The 24,533-nt window shown below is 41.1% G+C and overlaps 1 protein-coding gene and 1 long non-coding RNA gene across 5 annotated transcripts in view; one reads left to right on the top strand and one right to left on the bottom strand.

Annotated features, from left to right (window-relative positions):
- Positions 1 to 24,533, bottom strand: part of PTPRN2 (protein tyrosine phosphatase receptor type N2) — a 628,995-nt gene that overhangs the window by 13,763 nt on the left and 590,699 nt on the right. Inside the window, exons 19-21 of the mRNA XM_082192202.1 lie at positions 22,245 to 22,411; positions 14,180 to 14,233; positions 12,017 to 12,081 (exon numbers count right to left, since the gene is read on the bottom strand). Coding sequence (XP_082048328.1) covers positions 12,017 to 12,081; positions 14,180 to 14,233; positions 22,245 to 22,411 — 286 coding nt within the window. The remainder of the gene's footprint in view (positions 1 to 12,016; positions 12,082 to 14,179; positions 14,234 to 22,244; positions 22,412 to 24,533) is intronic.
- Positions 1 to 24,533, top strand: part of LOC309515122 — a 124,962-nt gene that overhangs the window by 82,811 nt on the left and 17,618 nt on the right. For 3 of the 4 annotated variants that reach the window (XR_014212292.1, XR_014212293.1, XR_014212294.1), the window contains exon 2: positions 13,761 to 13,846. This is a non-coding gene — a long non-coding RNA (uncharacterized lncRNA). Of the gene's footprint in view, positions 1 to 13,760; positions 13,847 to 22,157; positions 22,259 to 24,533 lie in introns of those variants that run through there. The other variant, XR_014212295.1, reaches the window with a different exon arrangement.

Below are 24,533 nucleotides of genomic sequence, written 5' to 3'. Positions count from 1 at the left end.
GGTGCTCATCTCCGCTTTCAGACCGAGGAAGCTGACGTTTGTCCACAGGGTCATGTAGCCAGCATGACTAAACCATTTCTGGCAACAGGACACTGTGACGGAAGCCAGAGTGCACGGAAACGCCGTTTACCTTCCCGCCACAGTGGTACCTATCTATCTACTCACACTTGAGATGCTAGGTTGGCAGGAGCTGGGACAAAGCAATGGGAGCTCACCCGGCCATGCTGATTTGAGCTGCCGACTTTACAATCGGCAAGCCGAAGACACTTGGCAATTTAGACCACAGCACCACCTGCATCCCTGCTCAGCTCCTTGACATTTGATGGGAGGGCATTCCACAGGGTAGGTGCCACTACCAAGAAGGCCCTCTGCTTGACATCAGGTGTCCGGTAGGTGGGCTTGGCTTTGCTAAAATGGCCTTGCTGCTTTAACCCATCTGAAAAGGACTACCAGGTTTTTGAACTCGCTGGGAGTATTCTCTAAAAGCATGCTTAAAAAATATTAAATAGTCTTTATCAGTCAAAAACTAAAACTATCTTCTTCCATGTTTGTATTTGAATACGGCTTGAGGCACAGTTTTTACCGTGGTTGACTATGTGTTGAAAAAACTTGCCACAGCACACAATATTGCATAATTGTGTTAAACTGGCTAACTCCATCGTCAGTTAACATTACATTAAAAGCATCTCACTCACATAATGCCTTTGTAAATATATAATAAGATTTTGTTGAACGCAAAGAGCTATTTGACAAAACTGCAGCCGCAGTATTTCAGAGAACATAGAATGTTCTTACTTGAAATGACCTAAAATTGGCTTGTGAAAAATATGCCTAAAAATGAAAGCAAGATTCAGGCTGTTTCTGCTGCTTTCACTTTTTTCCTCCATCGGATAACTGACTGGGTCTAATGAGCTACAAAGTTCAAGGCTTAGCGATTCAATAAAATTCAAAACCTAGAAGGCAAGACAGCTACTTTTTAGAACAGAAGACTTTTCTCCTTCTCCTTCTTTGTGGGCTTCTCAGTAATTATGTCTCTGTGCCAACCCACTCATATCCTTTGAACTATCAGATCAATAACACTGCGTATTTCCCCCAGAACTACATTGTAAAATATGGCAATAAAAAAGGCCTATGCAGATATTTATTTGGAAATTGGATCTCAGAAGCAAAAGTTACATTGTTGGCAGCCAAAAAAATTATTTCAGATTTATAAAATAACGATATTTCCACTACAACATTACTGATTCACAATTTTAATTACCGGTAAGCCAACACATGTGACCAAAAGCAGCATAGAAACATATTATCGAGCTTAACTGGGCTTGTGAATCAGGCTTGTAAACACGGCTCCATATTGCTTCATTAAGCTCAAACTTGGGTGGAAAGAAATAAGGTATACAGGAATTATGCAAGATTTCATTTTTTTTTAGTATGTGAGCATAGCTTTATTCTTATGCTTGAACATTATATTGTATGTGTTTTTAGCTATAAATTCTGTGAGATTTCACAGGGCAAAACAAGCAAAATACATAAAACAACCCCAGTTTATAAGTTGAGGAAGCAGCAAGCGATGACTGAGAGCGAACATCACTTCACATTTTTATGCTATAACCCTATATGCATTTGTCAGGAAGAAGCCAGATTGAACATAGTGGGATTTATTTTTATGCATAGCATTGTAGTAGTTTTATTTTAGTTAGAAAGGAGAGCAAAGGACTTGCAGGAAATGGGACTTTTGAGGAAAGGTTTAAGAAGAGAGAGAAGGGGTACCACATTGGTTTTATGGGAGAGAGTTCTAGGAATGAGGATGAAGATAACATGGAACGCAACTTAAGTTTTACTCAGAATAGATCCATTGAAATGAACGTGACTAAGCTAAGTCCATTGATTTCAATAGATCTGCTCTGAGGAAAACTTAACTAAATGCCACTCAGTGACTCTGAGTGTCACGGTCTCTTCACACTGCCTTTTATTCCATAATCACAGCTGCAGGCCTGATTTATCTTCCAGTTTTGTAATCTGTACTCTTCCCTAACTGCCATTTATTTCAAGGTGGTTGCATAGGTGGCATGGACTGTGCCCTCAGTATTCATGGCAGACTGCAGAAAAAGAAAAGTGGTGTGGGAAATTTGGTATGAAGAGTCTTCCTCCTCTCTCCACCACCACCCCCATAAAAAACCAACACTTAATGATTACAATGGTAAAGAATGGCACTTCAGACCAAATGTAACTTAATACATGAAATGAAAAGACCACGATGTAAATAAAAAGTGCATCATAATTCATCTGAAGTGTGCACACATACATATGTCCCGCACCTCTGCCTCACAGAGAGTTGCAGCAAATCCTTCATGATGTTGTATGAGAGGCCAAACACTCCACAACTGCATTATGCAGCTGTTTGAATAACAAAGGGAACTAAGGGCCTGGAATGTATGTTCCCAGCACAGCTCTCCTCCAGCCATCATGAGATCTGTAAATATACCCTCTTGCTACACAACACACAGAACAAAAACACCTGAAACACTTAATATCAGCGGCAACTATTATTGGAGTACTGCTGTGCTAACCATTATATTAAGTGAAGCTGAACCTCTGGTTAGAAGAGAAACTGGACGAATGAGAAACTCATGAAATCCTAACTTCAATATCAAAACTGGGAACTAAAAACAAACAAACCCAAAGCCCATTGGGTTTCCCCCCACCCTCTTAAAATTCCATAAGATCATTTAAAATGTGATTTTTCTTGTTTTAAATCAAAGGTGGGATTAATAGCAGAAAATACGAACTTCTAAAGTACTGAAATACAAGCATCAGTGCCTTGTACAGTCAGCTAGGGGAAACTGTTTTGAACATAGAAAAGTAAATTATGTGAAAAAGGAGTCCCTTTTCCTAAACATGTGCTATTTAAAGAGCCACTGAAGAGCCAAAGCATCTCACTGATTGCTTTTCACTTTCCCACTGCTGAAACTAAGTGGTGCTGTATTTACTTTGATTTTAAAATCCATTATTGCCTGCTTTCTAATAAACCAGAGTGTGGAACAAGAACTCTTATTCTTAAAAGTCCCTTAAAAAAAAAAGAACACAAAACCTGAAGGCCTTAATCCTTAAAAGCACTCCCTCCCCCCTTCTTTCCCCCCTCTTTTTCCTAAAACATGTTAGCAGATGCGGTCCTTGCAGCTGGCCCTAGACTGAAAGTGTACTTACATTTTTATGTTTAGAACTGAAGGACTCTAAAGTTAGTGTTTGCACCACAGAAAAAGCAACGGCAAGGGTATTCATTGGTACTTGTGCAATTCATTCTTTAAGAAAAGGAAATGGAAAGAAAGATTTCATGTCCTGGACTTCAGGCCTTTGATCATTTGATGAGCGCTGGATTCTCAACCTGGGCCTCAAACTTCTCAGGCCAGACAAAGGAGGGCTAGGCCTCACAGACCGGTCCCTAGATTCCTGTCAGAACAAAAACTTTGGCTGCCTCACAGTGTGACAGCCTGGGAAAGGCCCACCTCAGCAGGGCTGAGATGCCCGCTCTGCCCTTTGATCTTTCATTTAAACTGCCCAAAAGCGCCAGGTCAGGGATTTCAGACTGCACACCCCCAATGGCAGAGGGGTGCAGGTCAAGAACAAAATGGGGCTGACCAATCTGAGAAACCCTGCAAGTCTTTTCTTTGGCCAGTTTCACATGACTTGTCTTGCATTGTGCCACATTAAGCCCACACTTAAAATGGAATTTGACATTACATGGTACAATGGAGTCAGTAAATGGCATTCTTTAGAGCTCTTGCAACAAAGTCAACCCTTCCCTTAAGTGGTTGAAAGCTTGAAGCTAGAAAATACTACTTGTTTACTACTCTGTGAAGAAAACAGTATGTATTTTGCAGTTTTGCTTTCATTGCAACCTCTGATGGAAAAATGGAATGAGCTTAACAAAAGTCTAATAAATGTGGCATGTCTGCTCCCTCCCTCAGCTTAATAACTTTGATACAGGCAGATCAAGATGCCACTTGAAATTCAAATGTTCCAAGCAGATGAAATGCTTTTCTTTTTTCTTTTTTCTTTGCACAAATGGCAAAAGATCCTCAGTGAGCTGTTTCGTTTCGTTTTTTAAGGGGGGGAAATTATAACGTAGCGCAGCGCACAGAAAACACATTCATACCAGACAAGACATACATGGCAAGGTCAAGTTGCCCAAACCAAAAATGAAGACAACGCCCACATTCTCAAATAATAACATAGCCACCAGTATTTCAAACATGAAAATAAGAGACATCCCTATGTATAGATAAGCTCAGAGGCATTGCCTAATGGACAAAAGGTAGATGAGACCCTTTTAAGACAGGACACACACACACTTTGTGCAAAACACTAAAGCAAACCATTGGGTAAGCATGAACACATGATTGTTTGGATACTTTGGCTGCTTTGCGACCCCTCAGTCCTCCTGCTGCCGTGCAACCCATTAAAAATCTATGGCTTGGCTTTGTGCCACATCTGATGCTTCATAGCTTGACTCACTCTAGACCAGGGGTCTGCAACCCGCGGCTCCGGAACCGCATGTGGCTCTTTTACACCTTTGCCGCGGCTCCGGGGCGGATACTAGCGAGGGGAGGAGGTGCATTGTGCGCTCCGACACTCCCCACTGTAGCAGGCGCTGTACTGGCTGTGACGTCGCATGGGGGCGGTGCGTGCATTAGTCACGCACCGTCCCGACGTCACCTTCCCGCCCGCTGTCAGATCGCGGCTCCAGAGATATATTTGTTTTAAATGTCGCAATGGTTTTGCGGCTCCCAGGTTTTTTTTCCTTCAGAAACGAGTCCAAGTGGCTCTTTTTGTCTTAAAGGTTGCAGACCCCTGCTCTAGACAATCCAGGCCACCCTACAGGGAGGACTGGGGGAGGCCATGATTTTTGCTGTGACATCGACATGCTCACACTTAACTATAGTTTGGCTCAACATTACACGTGAACTGGGCAACAGACAGGGCACAAGAAACAAAGAGGCCACAAGACAAAATTCACTCACATGGCACAAAATGCTTTGCTATATATCCCACATTAATGGTGCAATCCTATGCACGTCTCTTAAAAATTAAGTCCTGTGGAATGGGACTAATTTCCAGGCATGTATAGGAGGAGTTTTTTTTTTGGGAAACCCCATATTCTAGATCATCTGGTATCCTAATCTTTCAGGATCATTGGAAATAAGGCAAAAAGCACTGTAAATATGTTAAGATGCATTATTTATGATTGAATCAAGTTGTTGGGTGCCCTGCTATGCATTACTTTTGATATATGCAGAATTTCTCATCACACAAAGCAGTCTTTGATGAGTAGTTCTGTGAAACCAAAGACTTCATAGTGCTGCATCTACAAAGTTGAGCCGATGAGGTTTTTTTTAATGTTTAAACTATCTGAAAAAAAGTGTGCTCGAGGAGGGGGTGATTTTCAGATAATAGATTTCTCAGCAATCAAACTACAGTATTCCATAAGCAACTCAAGAGCAATCTCTCTTCCTCCAAGGGTTTCAGAGTAGCATATGTAGAGCAAACAACTCTTGGAACTGTGAAATCAAAGAGGAAACTAACATTCTTTGAAAGACTATAGTGATGAAACACTATAGTTTGGTGAGATGCCTTCACACCTCATTTTCACCAAGCATAGATTATTCTAATCTATGACTACCACATGGTGATGATGCCTGAACTTTTCCCACATGAGAACCTGTGGCAGAGAAAAATTACACAATGCTCAGGGTAATAAAGCCGCCCAGAGTGGCTGGGGAAACCCAGCCAGATGGGTGGGGTATAAATAATTTTTTTAATGTTATTGTTGTTGTTATGGTATTCTTATTAAATCTGGCCCCAATAGTCAATTTACAGAAAAAGTTATTTACATTTAAAGTAATATACTTTGTCAATCTCAAAGCTTTAGTGGCATATAAATATACTTTTGTCATCTTCATTGCTTGGGCCTCAGTGAAATGATCATCAGTGATAGGTCTTGTATCATTATGATGTGGAATAGATTGAGATTGCAGAGTTCTGTGTTCAACTTTGTAGGCAAATTTTCTTATGCTGATTTCTAGGGCTTCCAGCTAATATAAGAGATGCTCAGGGATGAGGTGGGGAGACTAAGCACCAGTGGCTTCTTTAAAGGTGCAATGATTAGACTGTTTTCCTTAGGGCAGAGGCCTGTATACTAGTTCTGCCCAGACCACTTGGAAGGTAAATAATGGGAATTTCACTATTTCAGTGCAAAATGGGGACACAAAGTTTATTATCAAGAGCAGGCATCCCCAACCTTCAGCCCTCCAGATGTTTTGGACTACAATTCCCATCACTGCTGACCACTGGTCTACTTAGCTAGGGATCATGGGAGTTGTAGGCCAAAACATCTGGAGGGCCGCGGGTTGGGGATTCCTGATCAAGAGCAACCCAGGTATGAATAAAAGCAGCTTTCCCTTTTCTGCTAACTGCAGGACGTGGTTTGTAGTATTTTATTGCTACAATTTGTTTTCTCATACCTTTAATGGCTAGAGCATTTAAGAAAATAATTTGCTTTACTGGAAAGAGTCTGGCATGGGGCATAATAGAGCTCCATATTGAGCTGTTTAGATGCTGACTGTAGAACACACCTCTGGATGATACGCAACTAAATCATGTTCAGGGTCTGGTCACGAGTAAAACAGGAGATCACCCTATGGTTTAACACTACTTGGTATTTATTAGCACATATGTTATTACTTAATATTATGGTTCTCGGCATAAAGCAACTATTAGCCGCATCATTATCTGCTTTGATGAATTGGACTGCATTTCTACAGCCTAAGGCGTAATACAAATCACTGAATACTCCTAGAATCAGTTGTTAATTCCTATACATGCCTTGGAGGTGCAGGTATCATTGGGAAGAATACAGCATTCCTCTCAACACAGATATCCAATATGCGGTAAATATGTAAGCCATTGCTTCGCCTTTCAGTATTTAGTACTGCTGACCTCCTATCAAGCAAGCTAAGCTATCAGAAAGCAAGCAACTAATCTCATTCAACACTATTTTAGACATGCTTGCAAGCTTAGGCGTGCCCACCTGATTCTGCCCCCTCCACCCCCCGTTTTTTTTTAAAGTTAAATACCATATCCCCGTGTCATGTCATAAACTGCTTTTGAAAGTCCCCTCAATTTCAAAGTGCATTGCCATGTAGTTTAAAAAGCTGCTCTTCAAGAAACTCTAGCTTAAAATCCCCACGGCCATGCAGAATGAGCTAGGCTTTTCTGCCCGTGTCTTAATTAGGAGGCAATACAGAAGCTGTAGTAAGAACACAAGAAGAGCCACCAGGCCAATGGGCCCACCTAGTTCAGTGTTCTGTTCTCATAGTGGCCACCTAGATGCTTGTGCGAAACTGGCAAGCAGGGCCTGAGCACAACAGCCTCTCCTCTCCTGCAGTTGCCAGTAACTGGAATCCAGAAGCATTATTGCGTCCCAACTGTGGAGGCAGAGCATAGCCATCGTGGCTAATGGCCATTGATAGCCTTAACCTCTATGACTGTCAGAACTGCCAGCTGCCTTGAGTTGCGGCGCTCAGGAGAGATAACAGTCCAGAAGCCCAGCCATATTTTACACTCTTTATTGCTTCTTGGCCTATTTACAAGCAGTTCAAAAAAGCGATCCGATCATCATGGAGAGTTGTTCCATCTGACATCTTTCCTCTTGTGGTGGGGCCAGCACAGCCACCTTCCCAGCCCCCTCCTACTTCCCCTGTGACGAGAGGCACTGGCTCTCGGAAGTACCCCCTCCCTCTCAGAATCACTCCCCTCTGACCCCCCTTCTTCCCCTTCCCATCCCTCTGAAGACGAAAAGCTGCTGATCAAAGGGGATCTTTCCCGGTAACCTCCCATTCCTCCCTCCCTCGCTGTCTGTAGTTCCCTGACAATGACATTGCCCAATTCTCTTTCAAAGCCATCTAAGTTGGTGGCCATCACGGCCAACTTTGGGAGCAAGTTCCATAGCCTATGTGCTGGATGTAGAACAGTCTTTTCTCTGTCCTGAATCTTCCAACATTCAACTTCACTGGGCGCCCATGTATTCTAGTGTTACGAGAGGAAAAACACACACCCCCTTTCCACTTTCTCCATGACATGCTTGGGACCAAAAGTGCTGTACCAACAAGTACAAAATATCCCCTCTGCAGCACCACAAATCCAACTCAATGGTGTAGCGTTGGAAAATGTTGATCACTTCTCCTACCTAGGCAATTATCTTTCCACATGGGCCAACATTGATGCCGAAATCCAGCATTGCCTGAGCTCTGTGAGTGTGGCTTTCTCCCGATTGAAGTGCAGAGTGTTTGAGGACCAGGACATTTGCAGGGAAACCAAAATGCTTGTTTACAGTACTACCAACCTTACTATATGCTTGTGAAACATGGACCACTTATAAACGCCATCTCCAACTCCTTGAAAGATTCCATCAATGGTGTCTCCGAAAAATTTTACACATCACTTGGGAAGACAGCGAACTAATATCAGTGTACTGGAAGAAGCAAAGATCACCAGTGTTGAAACAATGATTCTTCAACATCAACTTTGTTGGACTAGTCATGTTGTGCAGATGCCTGATGATCGTCTTCCAAAGCAACTACTCTATTCCGAACTTAAAAATGGAAAGCGTAATGCTGGTGGTCAACAAAAGAGGTTTAAAGACTGTCTCAAGGCAAATCTAAAAAAATGTAGTATAAACACTTGACAACTGGGAAACACTGGCCTGCGAGCGCTCCAGTTAGAGAACAGCCTTTACCAAAGGTGTCATGGGCTTTGAAGACACTCATGCTCAGGATGCAAGGGAGAAACGTGCCAAGAGGAAGGCACGCTTGGAAATCCACACCGTGATCAACTCCCACCCGGAAACCCATGTCCCCTCTGTAGAAGGACGTGTGGAGCCAGAATTGGCCTCCACAGTCTCTTACGGACTCATTGTTAAAACCGTATTCATGGAAGACAATCTTACTCAGCTACAAGTAATCGCCAAAAAAGAAGATGATGCCATGCTTAGCTTTATAGACTTCTATCATGTCACTTCTGACTCGCCTTTTCTCTAAACCAAGAAGTCTCCAATGCTGTAGCCTTTCCTCATATGAGAATTATTCCATACCCTTGATGATTTTGGTTGGCCTTATCTGAATTCTTTCCAGCTCTATGATTCTTTGCAACTCTATGATACCCATTGGTGAGGTGGCCAGAACCACACAGTATTCCAAATGTGTTTGCACCATAGATTTGTATAACTGAATCATGATAACAACATGTATCTGAAGAAGTGTGTATCTGAAGAAGTGTGCATGCACACGAAAGCTCATACCAACAACTAACTTAGTTGGTCTTTAAGGTGCTACTGGAAGGAATTTTTTTATCATGATAACAACAGTTTTGTTTTCAGTTCCTTTCCGAATGATCTCTAGCTTTCTCACAGCGGCTGTGTAATACTAGGTCAACATCTTCATCAGTCACCACCAGTTCAGACCCTCTGAGCTTATATGTGAATTTTTTGAATTTTTTTTTTTTGCATTGACATACATCACTTTATCCTCAATTGCATTTGCCATTTTACCACCCATTCACTCAGCACTGAGAGATCCTTTTGGAGTTCTTCATAATCTCCCTTTCTTTTTCATTATCTTGAACTACCTGGTATCATCAACAATCCTGGCCACCTCACTGCTCACCCCTAACTCTAGATCATTTATGAACATGTTAAGCACAATAGTGATCTCTTGGGAGAACTCCACATTCTGCACCTCTCCAGAGTTCTATTCCTAGTCTCTTCTTCCTGCTACTTAACCAACTCCTGATTGACAAGGGAATTGCTATGCTAAGCTTACTCAGGAGTCTTCATTGAGGGATCTTGTTGAAAGCAAGTACACTATGTACCAAATGTTTTCACTCCTGGATTAGCTTGGTTCCTACTGAAGTGTCTTTGGGGGGGAGAGTGTTTCTTACATTTATTCTCTTAAATTTATATCCTTCATTAGTCATGGAAGGAATTGCTGAAGAATTGCAATCGATATCTAGGTAGCATTGCAGGTATGCTTGGTCTTGAATTCTTAACACCCAGTGAAAGTGGCTTAGTGTGGAACATACCACTGTAGGCAATTGTTTGCTGGTGCAACTGTCCTGGAAGCGTTTTTAAATGATTATGTGTATACTATCTGGACAGTGGGACGCAGGTGGCGCTGTGGTCTAAACCACAGAGCCTAGGGCTTGCCGATCGGAAGGTCGGCAGTTCAAATCCCCGTGACGGGGTGAGCTCCCGTTGCTCGGTCCCAGCTCCTGCCCGCCTAGCAGTTTGAAAGCGCGTCAAAGTGCAAGTAGATAAATAGATACCGCTCTGGCGGGAAGGTAAACGGTGTTTCCGTGAGCTGCTCTGATTCACCAGAAGTGGTTTAGTCATGCTGGCCACATGACCTGGAAGCTGTCTGCAGACAAACGCCGGCTTCCTTGGCCTATAGAGCGATATGAGCGCCGCAACCCCAGACTGGACCTAACGGTCAGGGGTACCTTTACCTTACCTGGACAGTATTCCATTTCCATTCTACTGGAAAACCATTGTGAGAAGGGGAGGGGGTGAAGGAGCAAGGCTCCATCCTGCCCTTACAACCAATCCTACTACAAGAGATGTTATGGAGCTCCACCTCTTATTGGGAGGGGCACCTGATGACATGGCCCAGCAGACTGGATTTGGCTTCAGGGTGCTAATTGCTGAGTAAGCGTGGAGCAAACAAGACATGCAGAATGCTGAACATTCCTCCCTGCTAGGCTGGTCCTGACCCCATGTCTAACAGAAGCATGACATGTAAAAAATAAGCAGGTAAATCTTTTCCTAGTAAGTAGTGAGAAAAACTATGTATTGGGAAAGGGACGAAAACCGGGGATGGGAGGGAGGGAAGAATGGATTTTTTTTTTTTTTTAAAAAAAAAAAACAACACTCAAGACCATGGGGTTCAGTTAATATGATTTTTATCTAGGACAAAATGGGAAATCGATGGAAGGGAACTGGGGTCCAACTTAGAAAAAAATTATTTTTCTTTATAAAAGGACTAATATTAAGATGGTTAAGAGGAGAAATACCAATTTGCTGACATAATTTTGGGAATAGGGATGCAAGGGAGGGGGTGGGGGGAAGTCAGCGAGCAGGGTTAGGAAAATAAGATTTTCTGAAATTATACATGTCTTTTTTTTTTGTTTGTTTTTTGTGTGTGTATTTGTCTATATAAAAGGTGAAAAACCAATAAAAATTCTTTAAAAAAAGAGAAAAACTTCACTAGCACAATGTGTGTGTGTGTGTGAGAGAGAGAGAGAGAGAGAGAGAGAGAGAGAGAGAAAGAAAGAGGTGGTGGTTGATGTTAAAGAGAAGCAAGAGAAAGGCCAGAAAATAATGTTATATTGCTTAATATAATAGCAACTCCCGTGGCCTAGTTGATGGGTTCTGCAGCTTCACCGGAATACTGTGGAAACTTCCTAACTGAGCAAGTCAGTCACATAAGAGGAAAGGAGGAGCATAAAGAGAAATATTTCAAAAAGGTCAAAATATTCTACTTGCTTATTTCAGTTTTCTGTCATCTTCAAAGCAAGAGAAGCCCTTGAACACAAATTACGGTCAGGTGAATGTCAACTGCTGCATACTACACAGAGAGTGAATGTAGGGCAAAACTAAATAAATATTTACTGCGTAGTTCATAACATTTTTTGCCAATAAAAGTTATGTAAATTTGTGAAAGTACAAATCCAACCACACATGTGTGAGATTCATTCATATAAACCTCCAGGGGCTGAAATTTTGCTTCATTTTTAATCACTGCGGACATCGGAAAACAAAATAAAAAAAGCCCCGAGAACATTCAGGCGAGGGTAAAATTTGCCTCTAATCTATCTGAGGCCCTTTTTGCGAATATTGCGCCTGCGTTGCCATGACAACGCCACCACATCTCAGAACTCAAAAAGCGACAGCACTTTCGATTCTCACCTTTGGCCATTTTATTGAGAACCATGTCAATTAGGATGTAGGTTCCACTTCTTCCCGCACCGTCACTACAGGGGGGGGGGGGAGAGGGGAAAAAACAACAATAGCACATGATCAATTCAACATGCTCAAAACCCCGACAGAAATGCGATGCTGGAAGTATAGTAGCATAAAGGGCTGAGTTGAGGTGGAAGGATGATATACGTTAGACAAGCTTTCTTTAACAAACTGTCCTCACAAGCTTGGCAGCTGTTACATTATTATTTGGGTAAACTCTACAATTCTGCAAGATGAATTTGTGTTTTCGTTAAGGGTAAATACCTGCTTATTTTGGAAAGACGTCTCCAAATATTTTTGAACAGTACTGTGATAAAGTGAGTAATTTTAGAAGCCAAGTATCCATGATCAAGAGCTGTTCAGTCAAGTCTGTTAGCGAAAAGCTAAAAGGACAGAATAGCATCTTCTCCAAATGACTGCTCTCCCCGGTAATCTGAGTTTACAGGAACATTCATGTCAACAAACCAACCTTAAAATCACTTGCATCTTCTTAAACTGGGGGGGGGGGGTTGTATTGTTTCCTTATAAATTAATTGGATACTAGTCACCTGGGCTTGGGGGAAAATGCTGCCAATTTCCTTTTTCTTTAATATAGTAGCTGTCTTGGTTAGGGGGGAAATAACATGCAGCTTCTGAAAGTATTTCTAACCCTCCTTGGAACACACAGGATAATTTTGGAGACTTCCGAGTGATCCATGTGAAAATATCAAGATCCCTAATCTGAAAGCAGTTTCCATTTGCTGTCAGAAACCAGCTTCTAATTGGAAAGGTGTTAGTTTTCATAGATGTTGCCAGTATACAAACTTAAGATTCTAAGCAATCAATTTTTCTTGCCCTTTCCCCCATTTTTTAAGGTGGCATTTTTGTGACTGTGCTTGACGGAGAGAGGGGGAGGGAGATATATCACTTAAAATAATTTGCTTTTGTTGATTTTCTTTACCTACAAAAATTACTTCTGGACTGGAGGGGTGTGGGGAGAAGACAGTGGTGTTACTGTAGTTTTGAATGCATTCTGATTTAAGTACAATTTACTAGGTCAGGGGTGTGGTTTTTAACCACAGAGTTAACGTTTTGACAGTAGGCATTGGACTTAGTGTCAATAGAAATAATTGAGCGATTAAAAAAAATTATTTGACAAGGATATCGTAATATATGTAAAAATTAGGAGGCATGTGCTTCTTCTCTTTTATAGCAAAATAAACCATGCCAGTCCAGGCAAATTCAGAAGTCTACTAGAGTCTTGAAAATGGCACAATTCCCTGAGTTTTACGCAACGGAGCCTCAAAACTGGCAGGGTTTTCTGGTTATAAACCACAGTCTATGAACTCTCTTATTTGGAAGCAAATTCTCAGCTGGCTTACCAAATAATATGCTTCTTAGAAGTCTATTCTGTTTAGCAGTTCCTTAGTCTCAAACATCTTCCCTTCCTATGAGCTTGTGGCATTATGACCATGGAGGGAAAAAGACATGCAGCCATGGACCCAATAAAGGCAGCTTGGGTCCCCCAGTTCTGAGTCTTCCATACCTCACCAGTCCTTGAACTGAACAGTATGGAATCCATGCCTGAACTGTATGATGATATTTCTCTCAAAGCAGTAACACGCGGTACTGGGGAAAGTAATGTTTGAAGGCTTTTGAAATAAATGTTCAGTGAGCTGCCAAGCAAGTAACAGGGCCTATTTACTTACAGATGCAGAGAGGGTGAGGCTACAATCCTACACTGATTTACCTGGGAGTAAAACCCCATTGAACTTGAGGCGACTTACTTCTAAGCAGGTATGTGATAGTGCTGTTTGGTGCCTGTGTGCACTGTACTGTTGTAGGTCAGAAAGAGAAGGAAGAATTGCTGCTGACATGGTATTGAGACCCCGCTGGTTATTTCTGATAGGCTTAAGCAACTTTCATATTTTCATGATGAAATCTGAAGTGTGAGGAATCTCCCCATTTACTAGAGACTCTCCTCATCAGCAAATACAAATGTTTTTGGGGCAGAACAATAAGCTTTTGCTCATTTGGCAAATCAAGCTACAGAATCATTTGCATATTTTGTTCAGTCCATGCAATCTCCTTGTGAGCCTCTTTTGAGGGTGGGTTGAAAATGGTACTTGCCTGCAATGAACAATTACCGGACAAGAACGACCCCTGTAGCACTTGTTTACTTTTCTGTAATAAAACAAATATAGACATTGATAAATATATTACTTTCTGAGGTAATCATCAGAAGCATTCCAAAATAAAGTATCTTCCACATTTTAACGCCCTCCCCCAAAGATGGCTTGGCATATTAAAGTAGCTCAACATAGGCTATGATCTTCCAACCCGTTTTCCCAGTTAAAGGCTTAATGAAATTGTTAGGGCAATGGGTGCAATTCTCCAATCATTCCTCCTATAAAATAGCCATCGGGGCACATTTTTTAGTGGACACTGCTATAGATAAACCTACATAGTCCGAGAATAGCAACCTTTAAACGGTCAGTCTGGCTATCAAACAACATTGTCGCTGCCCATTGCCTTTATGCAAAGCCAAGCCCAAATCACATGGGAGTGTTACAACACAGACATATTAGTTATATGCTAGACCATGTAAACATTCGTGCTAACCCAGTGGGCTATTGCAAATGGAAGCTCCTGTACATACATGTCTTCTTGATTTCTTGAGTCAAAAGAAACAGAATTTTCACACATAACAGTAAAACAGTTTTTAAAATATACTGCACACATCTGTAATGCAAATGAATGTAAAATCTACAGTTGATAGATGGCATATTCCATTTGAAGAGCACTTTTTCAAAAGCTAAAACCTCACCAATCAGCTGTTTGGCAGAAAAGGGGAAATCAAGTAGAAGGCCCCCCCCCCACTTGCTTCTGATTAGTAGGAGTTAATCTTTGAAAAAGGTCTCTGTGTGTACACTGCTAGATGCTTGATTGGAAATGCAAAGAACCTATTTGGTGCATGCAGTTCCTCACTGTGAGGAAACCTGGTTTCACATACATGCAGAAGCTGCAAACCCAATTTGGGCACATCGTTCTGCTCCTCAGTAACTCCCACATACTAAAACAGCATGAGATAAGGCTGAAATATACTGTTTTTCAGCAAAGAAACAATGAAAAAAAGAATGCTATCAGCGGCGTTGTTTTTAAAACATCAACATAAGATTGTTTTAGCCCTGGTTTCTTGCTGTTCATGCCGTGTGTAGAAGAGTACAAATAAATTTAGTCCTCTTATGTTAAATCTTGCAATTATTCTGCACTGGTGCTCTTCCACATTTTCACTGAAATTGACGTCTCTTAGTTTCAAAGTAACTGTATTTAGAAATGAAATGTAGAAGCTGTATTCCTGAAAGAGCAGGGTGGGGGTGGGGACAGTCGTGAGACCATTGAGGCCTTCATTGTTCTGCTTTTCAGAGAAATAGAATCCAGCTAAGCCTATTTTACCTCACATCACAAAGTTGCCTTGGGCATTTTAGCGCCTCAACTTTAATTCTCATCTGTAAAATGGGAATGTTAGTTATCTATCTTACAAACTTGCTGCAAGGATGGGCATAAGAGCAGCTCTACTGCATCAGATTAAAGTCCTTAACAACGATCACAGATAAGATTTAAAATGAGAAATAAGTATTTCATCTAAAATTGAAACCCAGCAGCCCACAGATCCTGTGGGTGGTTATTGCTTCATTTTTGTTTTTAATATGTACTTTATGATTTTATTCTATATTTTATGCTGTGAACAGCCCTGGGAACCTCAGATGACGTGTGGTATACAAATTTGAAATTTAATATAACAACAACAATAATAATACTAATAGAGTTCTGCAGGATATTTTTGTGTCAATTGGGCTATAGGTTTTAAATAAAAGCCCAATGAAACTAAAAAACCTCCCTCTTTTTTCTGCAAAGTGCAATTGGGGGCTTACTACAAATATAAATCTTCAAAACATACCACAGAAATAGGAGAGATTTTTGAAGCAGTGGCATCTCTAGGCAAAGCATATCCAGACTATGGCTTCAATCTAAAGGACCACAAAATTAGTTCCAACGTGCCCAAAGGGACACTGAGCTTTTGTTTCTCAAAAAGCCATCCCAATGCCACATGGCAAGCTGCTTTCAAAATCTAAGTGTCTTCCAAAAGCAGTTTGTGATATTACAAGGGGATCTGCCGTTCAAAAGGAAAAAATCCCAAATCCGCTAGGGATTCCCAAGCCTATTAGTGCACCCAACTTGGCTCTTTGGCTCTTTAGTTTTCGCCTTTTCCATTTCCACACTAAGGCTGCCTCTCAACAAGGGTCATCATTCTTGTAGTATTGTTTCAGTGCAGACCTCAACATGGTCACATCACCAAACTGTGGTTTGATTAGCAGGAATGCTCAGTAGGTTCCCTCTCTTCCCATCTCATGCTGACATTCCTCTTCCCTTTGGTTTCGCATACAGCTGGTTAGCATGGCAGGTGCACTGATATTTTCACTAACTATCGCCCTTCAGGCATAATCATGTGAGGGATTGTCTGGGCTCTGCCCTCCATCATGGTAAAGTGAGGAACTTTTGGTTTTTCCAGGGCTCTAAATAGCAAAGAATTCCTTCTTTACACAGCTATGCTCCAGTTCATGGCAATTTAGAATGGCAATGAGGGAGTGGAGCTAGTACATGCCTCCCCCCCTTGCCCGATTACTCTACCCAGTAACAGAAAACCTGAACAGGGCTTAGTTTAACACTAAGCCCAATCAAGAGTTCACAAACCCACTTTGACCATAGTTTGAAGTTAGCAAAAGCACTATATCCATAATGGAAGGGCAGGGCATTTCCATTTAAAATGGAGGCATTGTTAACCTAAGGGGTACTGCCAACTGCCCACCATGTAGTAAGGTAAAGGACCCCTGGACTGAGGTTGAGGCACTAAAATGCCCAAGTCCAGTCAAAGGTGACCATGGGTTGCGGCACTCATCTCACTTTCAGGCCGAGGGAGCTGGAGTTTGTCTGCAGACAGCTTTCCAGGTAATGTGGCCAGCATGGCTAAACGGCTTCTGGCACAATGGAACACTGTGACGGAAGCCAGAGCACAGGAAACGCCTTTTACCTTCCCGCTACAGCAGTACCTATTTATCTACTTGCACTGGTGTGCTTTTGGACTGCTAGGTTGGTAGGAGCTGGGACAGAGCAACGGGATCTCACCCCGTTGCATGAATTCCAACTGCTGACCTTCTGATCAGCAAGCCCAAGAGGTTCAGTGGTTTATACCCCAACCATGTGGTAGAGGTTGATCTGTTTGGGTGAATGGGGCAATGTCTCACCAACCTTAATCTACCTTCAGTAGGCCGAGACCTGCCTGGCATTCATCACTTACAAGCAGTCCAAGGGGTGGGCACTGCCTGTGAGCTTCCTCCTCATTATTTCCACAATGCCCTGGTAGAAATCAGCAGGGAGAAGGAGGATGGGGACAAAACCAGCATTTGTTCGCTCTGCTTGTTCTTGGCTCTTCCTCTGCCTACCGTTGGGCTCCCTCTGCCTTCTGACCCACCAGTCCCAATGGGCACCAACCACCAATGCAACCATGACAGTATGGCAGCATTAATGGGCAGAATTATATTTGCTGTAATGTGCATTCTTGCAATGTTAAGTGCTGGATCAAATGGTACAATGAATGGTTGAGTTCTCATCCTAAAGAATGGGGATATCAGACACTGGTTTGAAATCAAGGTAGCATGATCAATTAGAGCCAAAGGCTTTCTGAGAGGTCAAAGTTTAACATTTTATCCTTTTCTTAGGGTAATACTTTCATTATTATCATTAAGCTGAAATAGCATAGTCTTGGACTTGGGGAAAAAAGGCCTTGGGTTAGAAATACACGACCAGCAGCTCATTAACGGTTGGTCTCCTGAATGCACAGCAAAAGCCAATTTACACTTCACGTGGTATGGCAGGTATGTTAGTGTTTGCTGTGTGACTGAGAGATGTGCCTCTCCAAACACAGATGAACACATGCTAGCACTGTGGCTCCCTGGTGGACCTGTCCCTGTGTGTTTAGGGATGTTGCATTCCGCCCTTCACACTTTACAGCAACCAACAGCAGGCTACTCATCACAGGGGCATGTGAAGCGTTAATCAACTCTGATGACTAGGTAGAAGTGTTAAGACATTTATTTTCATATTGCTGTTTCCCACATATGCCCATTAAAAATCTGCATGGCTATAGATAATCATATGGGCAACTTAGCATAATTTGTCTTTTTTTATTGACACCTGAATCGTATTTCATATTTCAGAAGGCACTTGAAAATAATTATTTCAAAACAAGCTTTGCTGAGAAATAGCTTTGGAACATTGAGATACATGGTTTCATTCAAAGTTTAGTCCTTTCAAATTCAGTAAAAAAAACTTTTTGGATAAAGTAAGGTTCTGGGTGTTTTAATATTTATTTATTATTAAGTTTATATGCTGCACCTTCCTCAAGGAGCCCAGGGTGGCAAACATGGCAATACTAAAACGATACAATTAAAACTTCTAAAAACAGTTAAAACATCTAAAATCAATCACCTACTGTCAAACTAATTATTTCAGGTTTGCCAGGGATAGAACTGTAAACCATTAAACACCTGCTTAAATAGGAATGTTTCTAAATTTCTCCTAAAAGTTAATAGTGAGGGAAACTGACAGACGGGACCACCACTGAGAAGGCCCTGTCATGGGTAACTGCCTACCGGGCAACCCTGATGGTGGAACCATCATAGGGTTCAAGTTGGTTGATATTGGAGAATGTACTCTTTTGCGTAATTAAGTCCCAAGCCATTTAAGGCGTTATATGTTAGTACTAATACCTTAAATTGGGCCCAGTAGCTCACTGGCAGCCATTGTTGTTCTCTAAGGACCAGTGACACATGATCCATTGGACTGCCCAACTTACCAACCTAGTAGCCACATTCTACACTAGCTGCATTCTCTGGAACATCTTCAAGAGCAGCCCCACATAGAATACATTACAGTAGTCCAGGTGGGAGCTATCCTGAGCCAGGAACGGTCAGAGCTGGCAGACCAGCCTAAGCTTGGCATAAGCCCTCCTAGAAGCCACTTGAGACTCCAGTGACAAGTTGGAACCAGGAGTACCCCAAAACTATAAACCTATTCCCTCAGAGGAAGTACAACTCCTCAATAGGTTGAATACCTAATTCCTGGACCCAGGAGCAACCAGGAACCAAATAAAGTACATACATACATATATACATATATACATTTACACGCACACACACTTCAAGAGGGAGGAAGAGGAGGAGAAGAAGAGGAGGAAGAATTAACTAGGAAAGAATGATTAGTAATACAAACCAACCCTTGGTTCATTGAGTGAAAAAGAAATCACCATGCAAACCATCAGCAAGCAAAGGTCAGAGGTCGTTAGAAGCTCAGAAAAGGGGTTTCCCATATTGTCCCTGCAGCAGAGTCACAGTTTCCAATGATCACTTTTGTGACTATGCAACTGGGCTTATATTACTAGCTGCAACATCACAAAAATGACACTGGCAACCGCTAATTAGCTGGCAAAATAAGAATTTGACCATTTTTAAAGTGAGCAGTGTTAGTAAATGCCATTGCACACAGCAAGCAGTGATAGCATAATATATATTTTAAGCAAAGCCCTCACATGTGATGCTAATTATCTTTTAGCTTAGCAGTGTCTCTTTAAAGTGTAAATGTGCTCCCTCTGGGCTCAAGGAATATTTAATTACACATTATCAGTGCATGACTAACAAGCTAGTCCAGAGTTTAAACGATTGGTCTATTGTTCAAAATAAAATTAGGTTTCTATAACCATTAAAACTGACCAGTGTTTTCAGGAGAAGTTTCATTTATCAAGCACTGCATTCTGCATGGATATTTTAAGCTTATGGAGGGAAGAAAAATCTGCCTTCATTCACCAATTGATACTAGATTTCACAATATTTTAATTCACCTACTCAACACAATACAATCTGAAACATTGTCTAATATAGAGGAAAAAAAGAAGTGCAAGCTTGTTGTTTTCAGAATCTCACAAAATTAGCTTCCAGGAGTGAAAAATGCACATATATTTCAGAAGCTCTGGGACAAGCTAATTTGGGGGGGGTGTGTCCAATTTTTCTTGGTGATATTTTCTTAGTTGTTTATATTTGCATCTATACATACATACCTATGTAAGCATATAAATATACATACATTTACAAATATATATTTGTATATAAACATGTTAGATGCGTGTCAAAACATTAAAAGGATGGGAGTCACACTTAGTAAGATTTTATCTATCTGTAGTTGCAAAAAAAGGAAAGTAGCTAAGCCAGAGGTACTTTTTTCTGAAAGTGTGAGACATTAAATTTCAATATCAAGGGAGGCAGAGTATTTATTGCTCTGGCTGATCTTAAATTGCTTCAGCTGTAAGGTAATTACGATTGTCAATATACTTAAGTTCCCTTTAAAAAGAGCATGGAGGGTTTTGTTTCCCTTAAAATATATAAAATTGATTCTATTTAAAAGCAAACAAACTGTGAATAGCTTTTAAACCTTTACCTGAAAAGCACTTCCACTACATAGAGATTACATTTTCATTTTATTTTCTTTTAAAACCAGCTGGCTTCTAACTCAGTCACTCCAACCTCTACTCCTGTGGCCTTTTGCCTTTGACGGAGCATTGAAAAAGGGCTTGTAACCTTTACCCCTTGGTGACTGCAGCAAGAAGAAATTCTTGCTGTCTACCAATGCTGGTGTTCTGATTTTGATTTATTTATTTATTTAACTGAAGTAAGCAAAACCTGGATATGTAGAACTGCAACACTGGTACTTAAACAATGCAGAAACCTGAAAAATCTGTGGGTTGGATTCAGATTAAGTTAATCACACCTAGTCATGACAAATCCCACTAATTTAAAAGCAACTAAGTTAAGTCAGGATTCAACCGTGGGTCTTTATGTAGCCTGCAAACATAAATCAACATGCGCAAAGCTTTTCAAGACGCAACTGTAAGCCACATAGACCATTCCCCCTTTTAAATGTGCCAGTGCGCATTTTTACGACATGCCTCATAAGAGCATTTACTTAAGAGTGCAAGTTCAGAGGACTCAGCAATGGTATTTTAATCAGAAGTAGCATTACATTGAAGAACTTTCATATAAGCGGTACTGCGATTTGCACATTCCAATGAACTAGCATGAGACTGTCAATGAACTCTGCTAAACAACATCTTAGCATACCTTCAAAATGCGAGGAGGGACAGTCCTTAGAAACAATGTGGAATTTCAGAAGCTACCTAGACAGTTGGAATATCAAAAGCAATACCAGGCCACTACCCAAAACTAGGCAGCAGATTCTTTTTGCGAAACAACTGCGAAAGTGACCAAAAATGTTTTCAATACACACGGTAGCCTGGAAATGGCACTCCTAACCCTAGGAGGTCTGGGATGGAGAGGGCTAGGTAGACTAGTACACCTCATGGCTTCTCAACCCACAAGAAGCAGCCACTTTAGTATCTACTTTAAGATGCTTCTCCTATGAGATGCTTTCCGTGGCATCTTTAATCTTCATATTTAACCTTGTTCTAATTCATGCAATTGGTTCATTTTGCTTGATGCCCCAAGCAGGGCATGGTGACATTACCTTGACACATTGGCATGACTTTAGCAAAAGAGCTCCATGCATGAACTGCACCTGAAGGCAGACACATGCAATGCCAATGCCTGGCTGTGCAGGCAAAGTTTCCCTACTGTGGCCACTGCATATAATGCAAACAAACACGTTATGCATAGATAAAATCGCTGCTTTAGATTCCAAGTCAGCACACTGATCATGGTACTAAAAATACAGTGTGCCATTATTTACTTATACACAGAATCTATTTGCACCACTACATCTGCCTACAACTCCATGGCTAACATAGCATTCAAAGCATCCAATGGTTTAGGATAATTCATTGGTTCCCGACCGGGTTCTTAAGTGGGATTATTTCTTCTGCATGGCAGTTTTTAAAAATGTGAACTTATGGGCAGCTATTCAACCTAGAAAGAAATTGGGGGGGGGGGGAGGGATTCATATATCCGAGTTTCCTTATGAACAACTTTTGATGGCATTTTAGGTGGCACTCAGAAACAGTCCCAGAAGCATGTCTGACTCACCAGCCACTATGCACCTAACTTAAAACTATTCACTCTTTGTGTTGTACCTGCGAAAATCCAGAAGGGACCTTGTGGAAGTGGGCACTTTCTGGTCATGCCAGGTAAGGAAATGGAACTGTGTCACGGTTCGAGTCTCATTGGTTTGTAGGTTTTTCAAGTAGAAGCTTCTCACAAGGAAATCTTCACACCAAATGTGCTCTGAGACCAGATTTACCTGCCATTGCACAAAAAAATAAATAAATAAGTGAATTAAATATGGAATACAGCAGATAATCACACACATGGTATGATCTATTGGGAATATCTGACATTTCAAAATATCCTCTTTTGGACAGGGCTTGTTTGAGTGGGCTTATTTAGGAATTTTTCTTATTTTGCTTATTACTTGAAATTTATTTTCTTTTAACTCAAATACCTATTTTTGACAATCTGCTTTGATGGGAAAAGTTGTCTGAACTTAAAATGCCACTTTTCCAAGCAAAGAAAGCCCACATAAAATAGCCTATGCTATTAAACTAGCAATAAACACAATAAAAAACCCTTATTATCATAAACAACACAATAATAAAATGCTACAAAACGTGGGTGCTACCCACCAGAGAAGCAAGAAGGAGGAGCTTCTCACAAGAGCCCAATGAAATCTCATGAAACTCTCACAGGATCCCATGGGGGCTCTTGTAAGATCTCGCTGGAGCCTAGAGGTTGACCCACGGACCCCGGTAAGTGAGGCTTCAGTGGGGGTTTGGGGACACAGAACAACAACTTTCCTAGTTTGCCTCACACACTGAAATGGACTAGACTGCCCCTGCTGTTTGGTCACAGAGAAGTAATGTGACTCGAGTTATTTGATGAACAGCTGGTTAGTCTTAATAACTTAAAAAAGCGTTTTGTCTCTCAAGCCTAAACATTTGTGCTGGATGGACCTAGCATTGTCAGTGGTAAGGGATATGCTTTTCATTAAGGCTCTGGATTCAACCCTAGACGCCTTGAAGCTTTGAACACAATACTGAACTACATGGACCAGTGGTCAGGCACAGCATAGCAGTTTTAAATACAGTGGTACCTTGGTTTGCATATGTCTTGGTTTGCAAACATTTTGGATCACAAACAAGTCAAAAGTGCATGTCCTGGTTTGCAAACTTTTTTTGGATTACAACCTATTTTTTGGGATTATGAGGAAAAAATTGGAGGCCCCATTGGCGAAAGTGCGCCTTGGGTTACAACCTGTTTTGGTTCACAAACGGACCTCTGGAACGGATTACGGTTGTAAACCAAGGTAGCACTGTATTCCCAATGCAGAATCAGGCCCCTGCGATACCAGAACAGGATTGCTGCGCACCGGCATGGCAATTGCTTCATTCCATTTACAAATAGGATTTGATTTTGATTTAAGCCTATTAATTCTGCTTAAATCCAAAAACTCTTATCTTAAGTTGTTTTAATACGATCACCAGTAATTCGACCTAATTTAGGCTTATAGATATCTTAGCAAATATATATCTTTGCTTCTTTATCCTGCTTTAACATTAAGCAGAATCAGAGCTGATCCTGCACCAAAGAAAGTTCTGAAAGTGAGAGAAACACACACGTGTGTTGTAGGAGATGCACACCTAGAAGCAGACACAGATAATGCCTAGAGAAGCAGATTCACTATCCATACTTAAGCATGGTTGGTTCAATCAATTTCTGTTCTGCATCACTTTTGCATGTATTCATGTCCCATTTCTGCACATATGCATTTTAAAAACAAACCATGAATGCAAATTACTCATTTATAGCCTTTATTTTAACCCTATGCACATTTTTTTTCCATTTTATCCTAAAATACAGAATCAAAATGTATTTTGAGTTGTTGTTTGTTTTTTAAGCCAAGAAGTGCATGGCAAAATTTGGAGTAGGGTGAAATGCAAAGGATAATGACATTAGAATCCACACCTCAACGTACAGGAGGTGCTGTTCGAGTTAAGTTTGCATTCACAAATAGGAAATTCCTTAAACATCTCTATCGAATGTTGCTTGTTGACGATCTGAGACACACAAAAAGAGGTCTGCCCTACCAGTCCCCACTGAATTCCTCCTCTCCCCTTGCCACTTGTGTATAATAAACTCTTCCCCTATGCATGTAGAAGTCAACAACTATGGCTGTTTGACTTATGCATAGAATCAAGCTGGAATCTATAAATACAAAGCAGAGTGAGGCCATATTTGTTCAAGAAGTGTTGCCATTAGTTATTGCTTATTCCAAGTATTTCTGTATAGTATAACCTGGCAAGACAATTTTACACACAGGAAACAAATTTTGCTTTAACTGACTTAACATGGCCCTGCAGATGTTG

Source organism: Podarcis vaucheri (assembly GCF_965113315.1).
Source record: "Podarcis vaucheri genome assembly, chromosome: 12".
NCBI lineage: Eukaryota > Metazoa > Chordata > Lepidosauria > Squamata > Lacertidae > Podarcis > Podarcis vaucheri.
The sequence above is the reverse complement of the archived record's forward strand: the minus strand, read 5'-3'. Positions and strand labels throughout refer to the sequence as shown.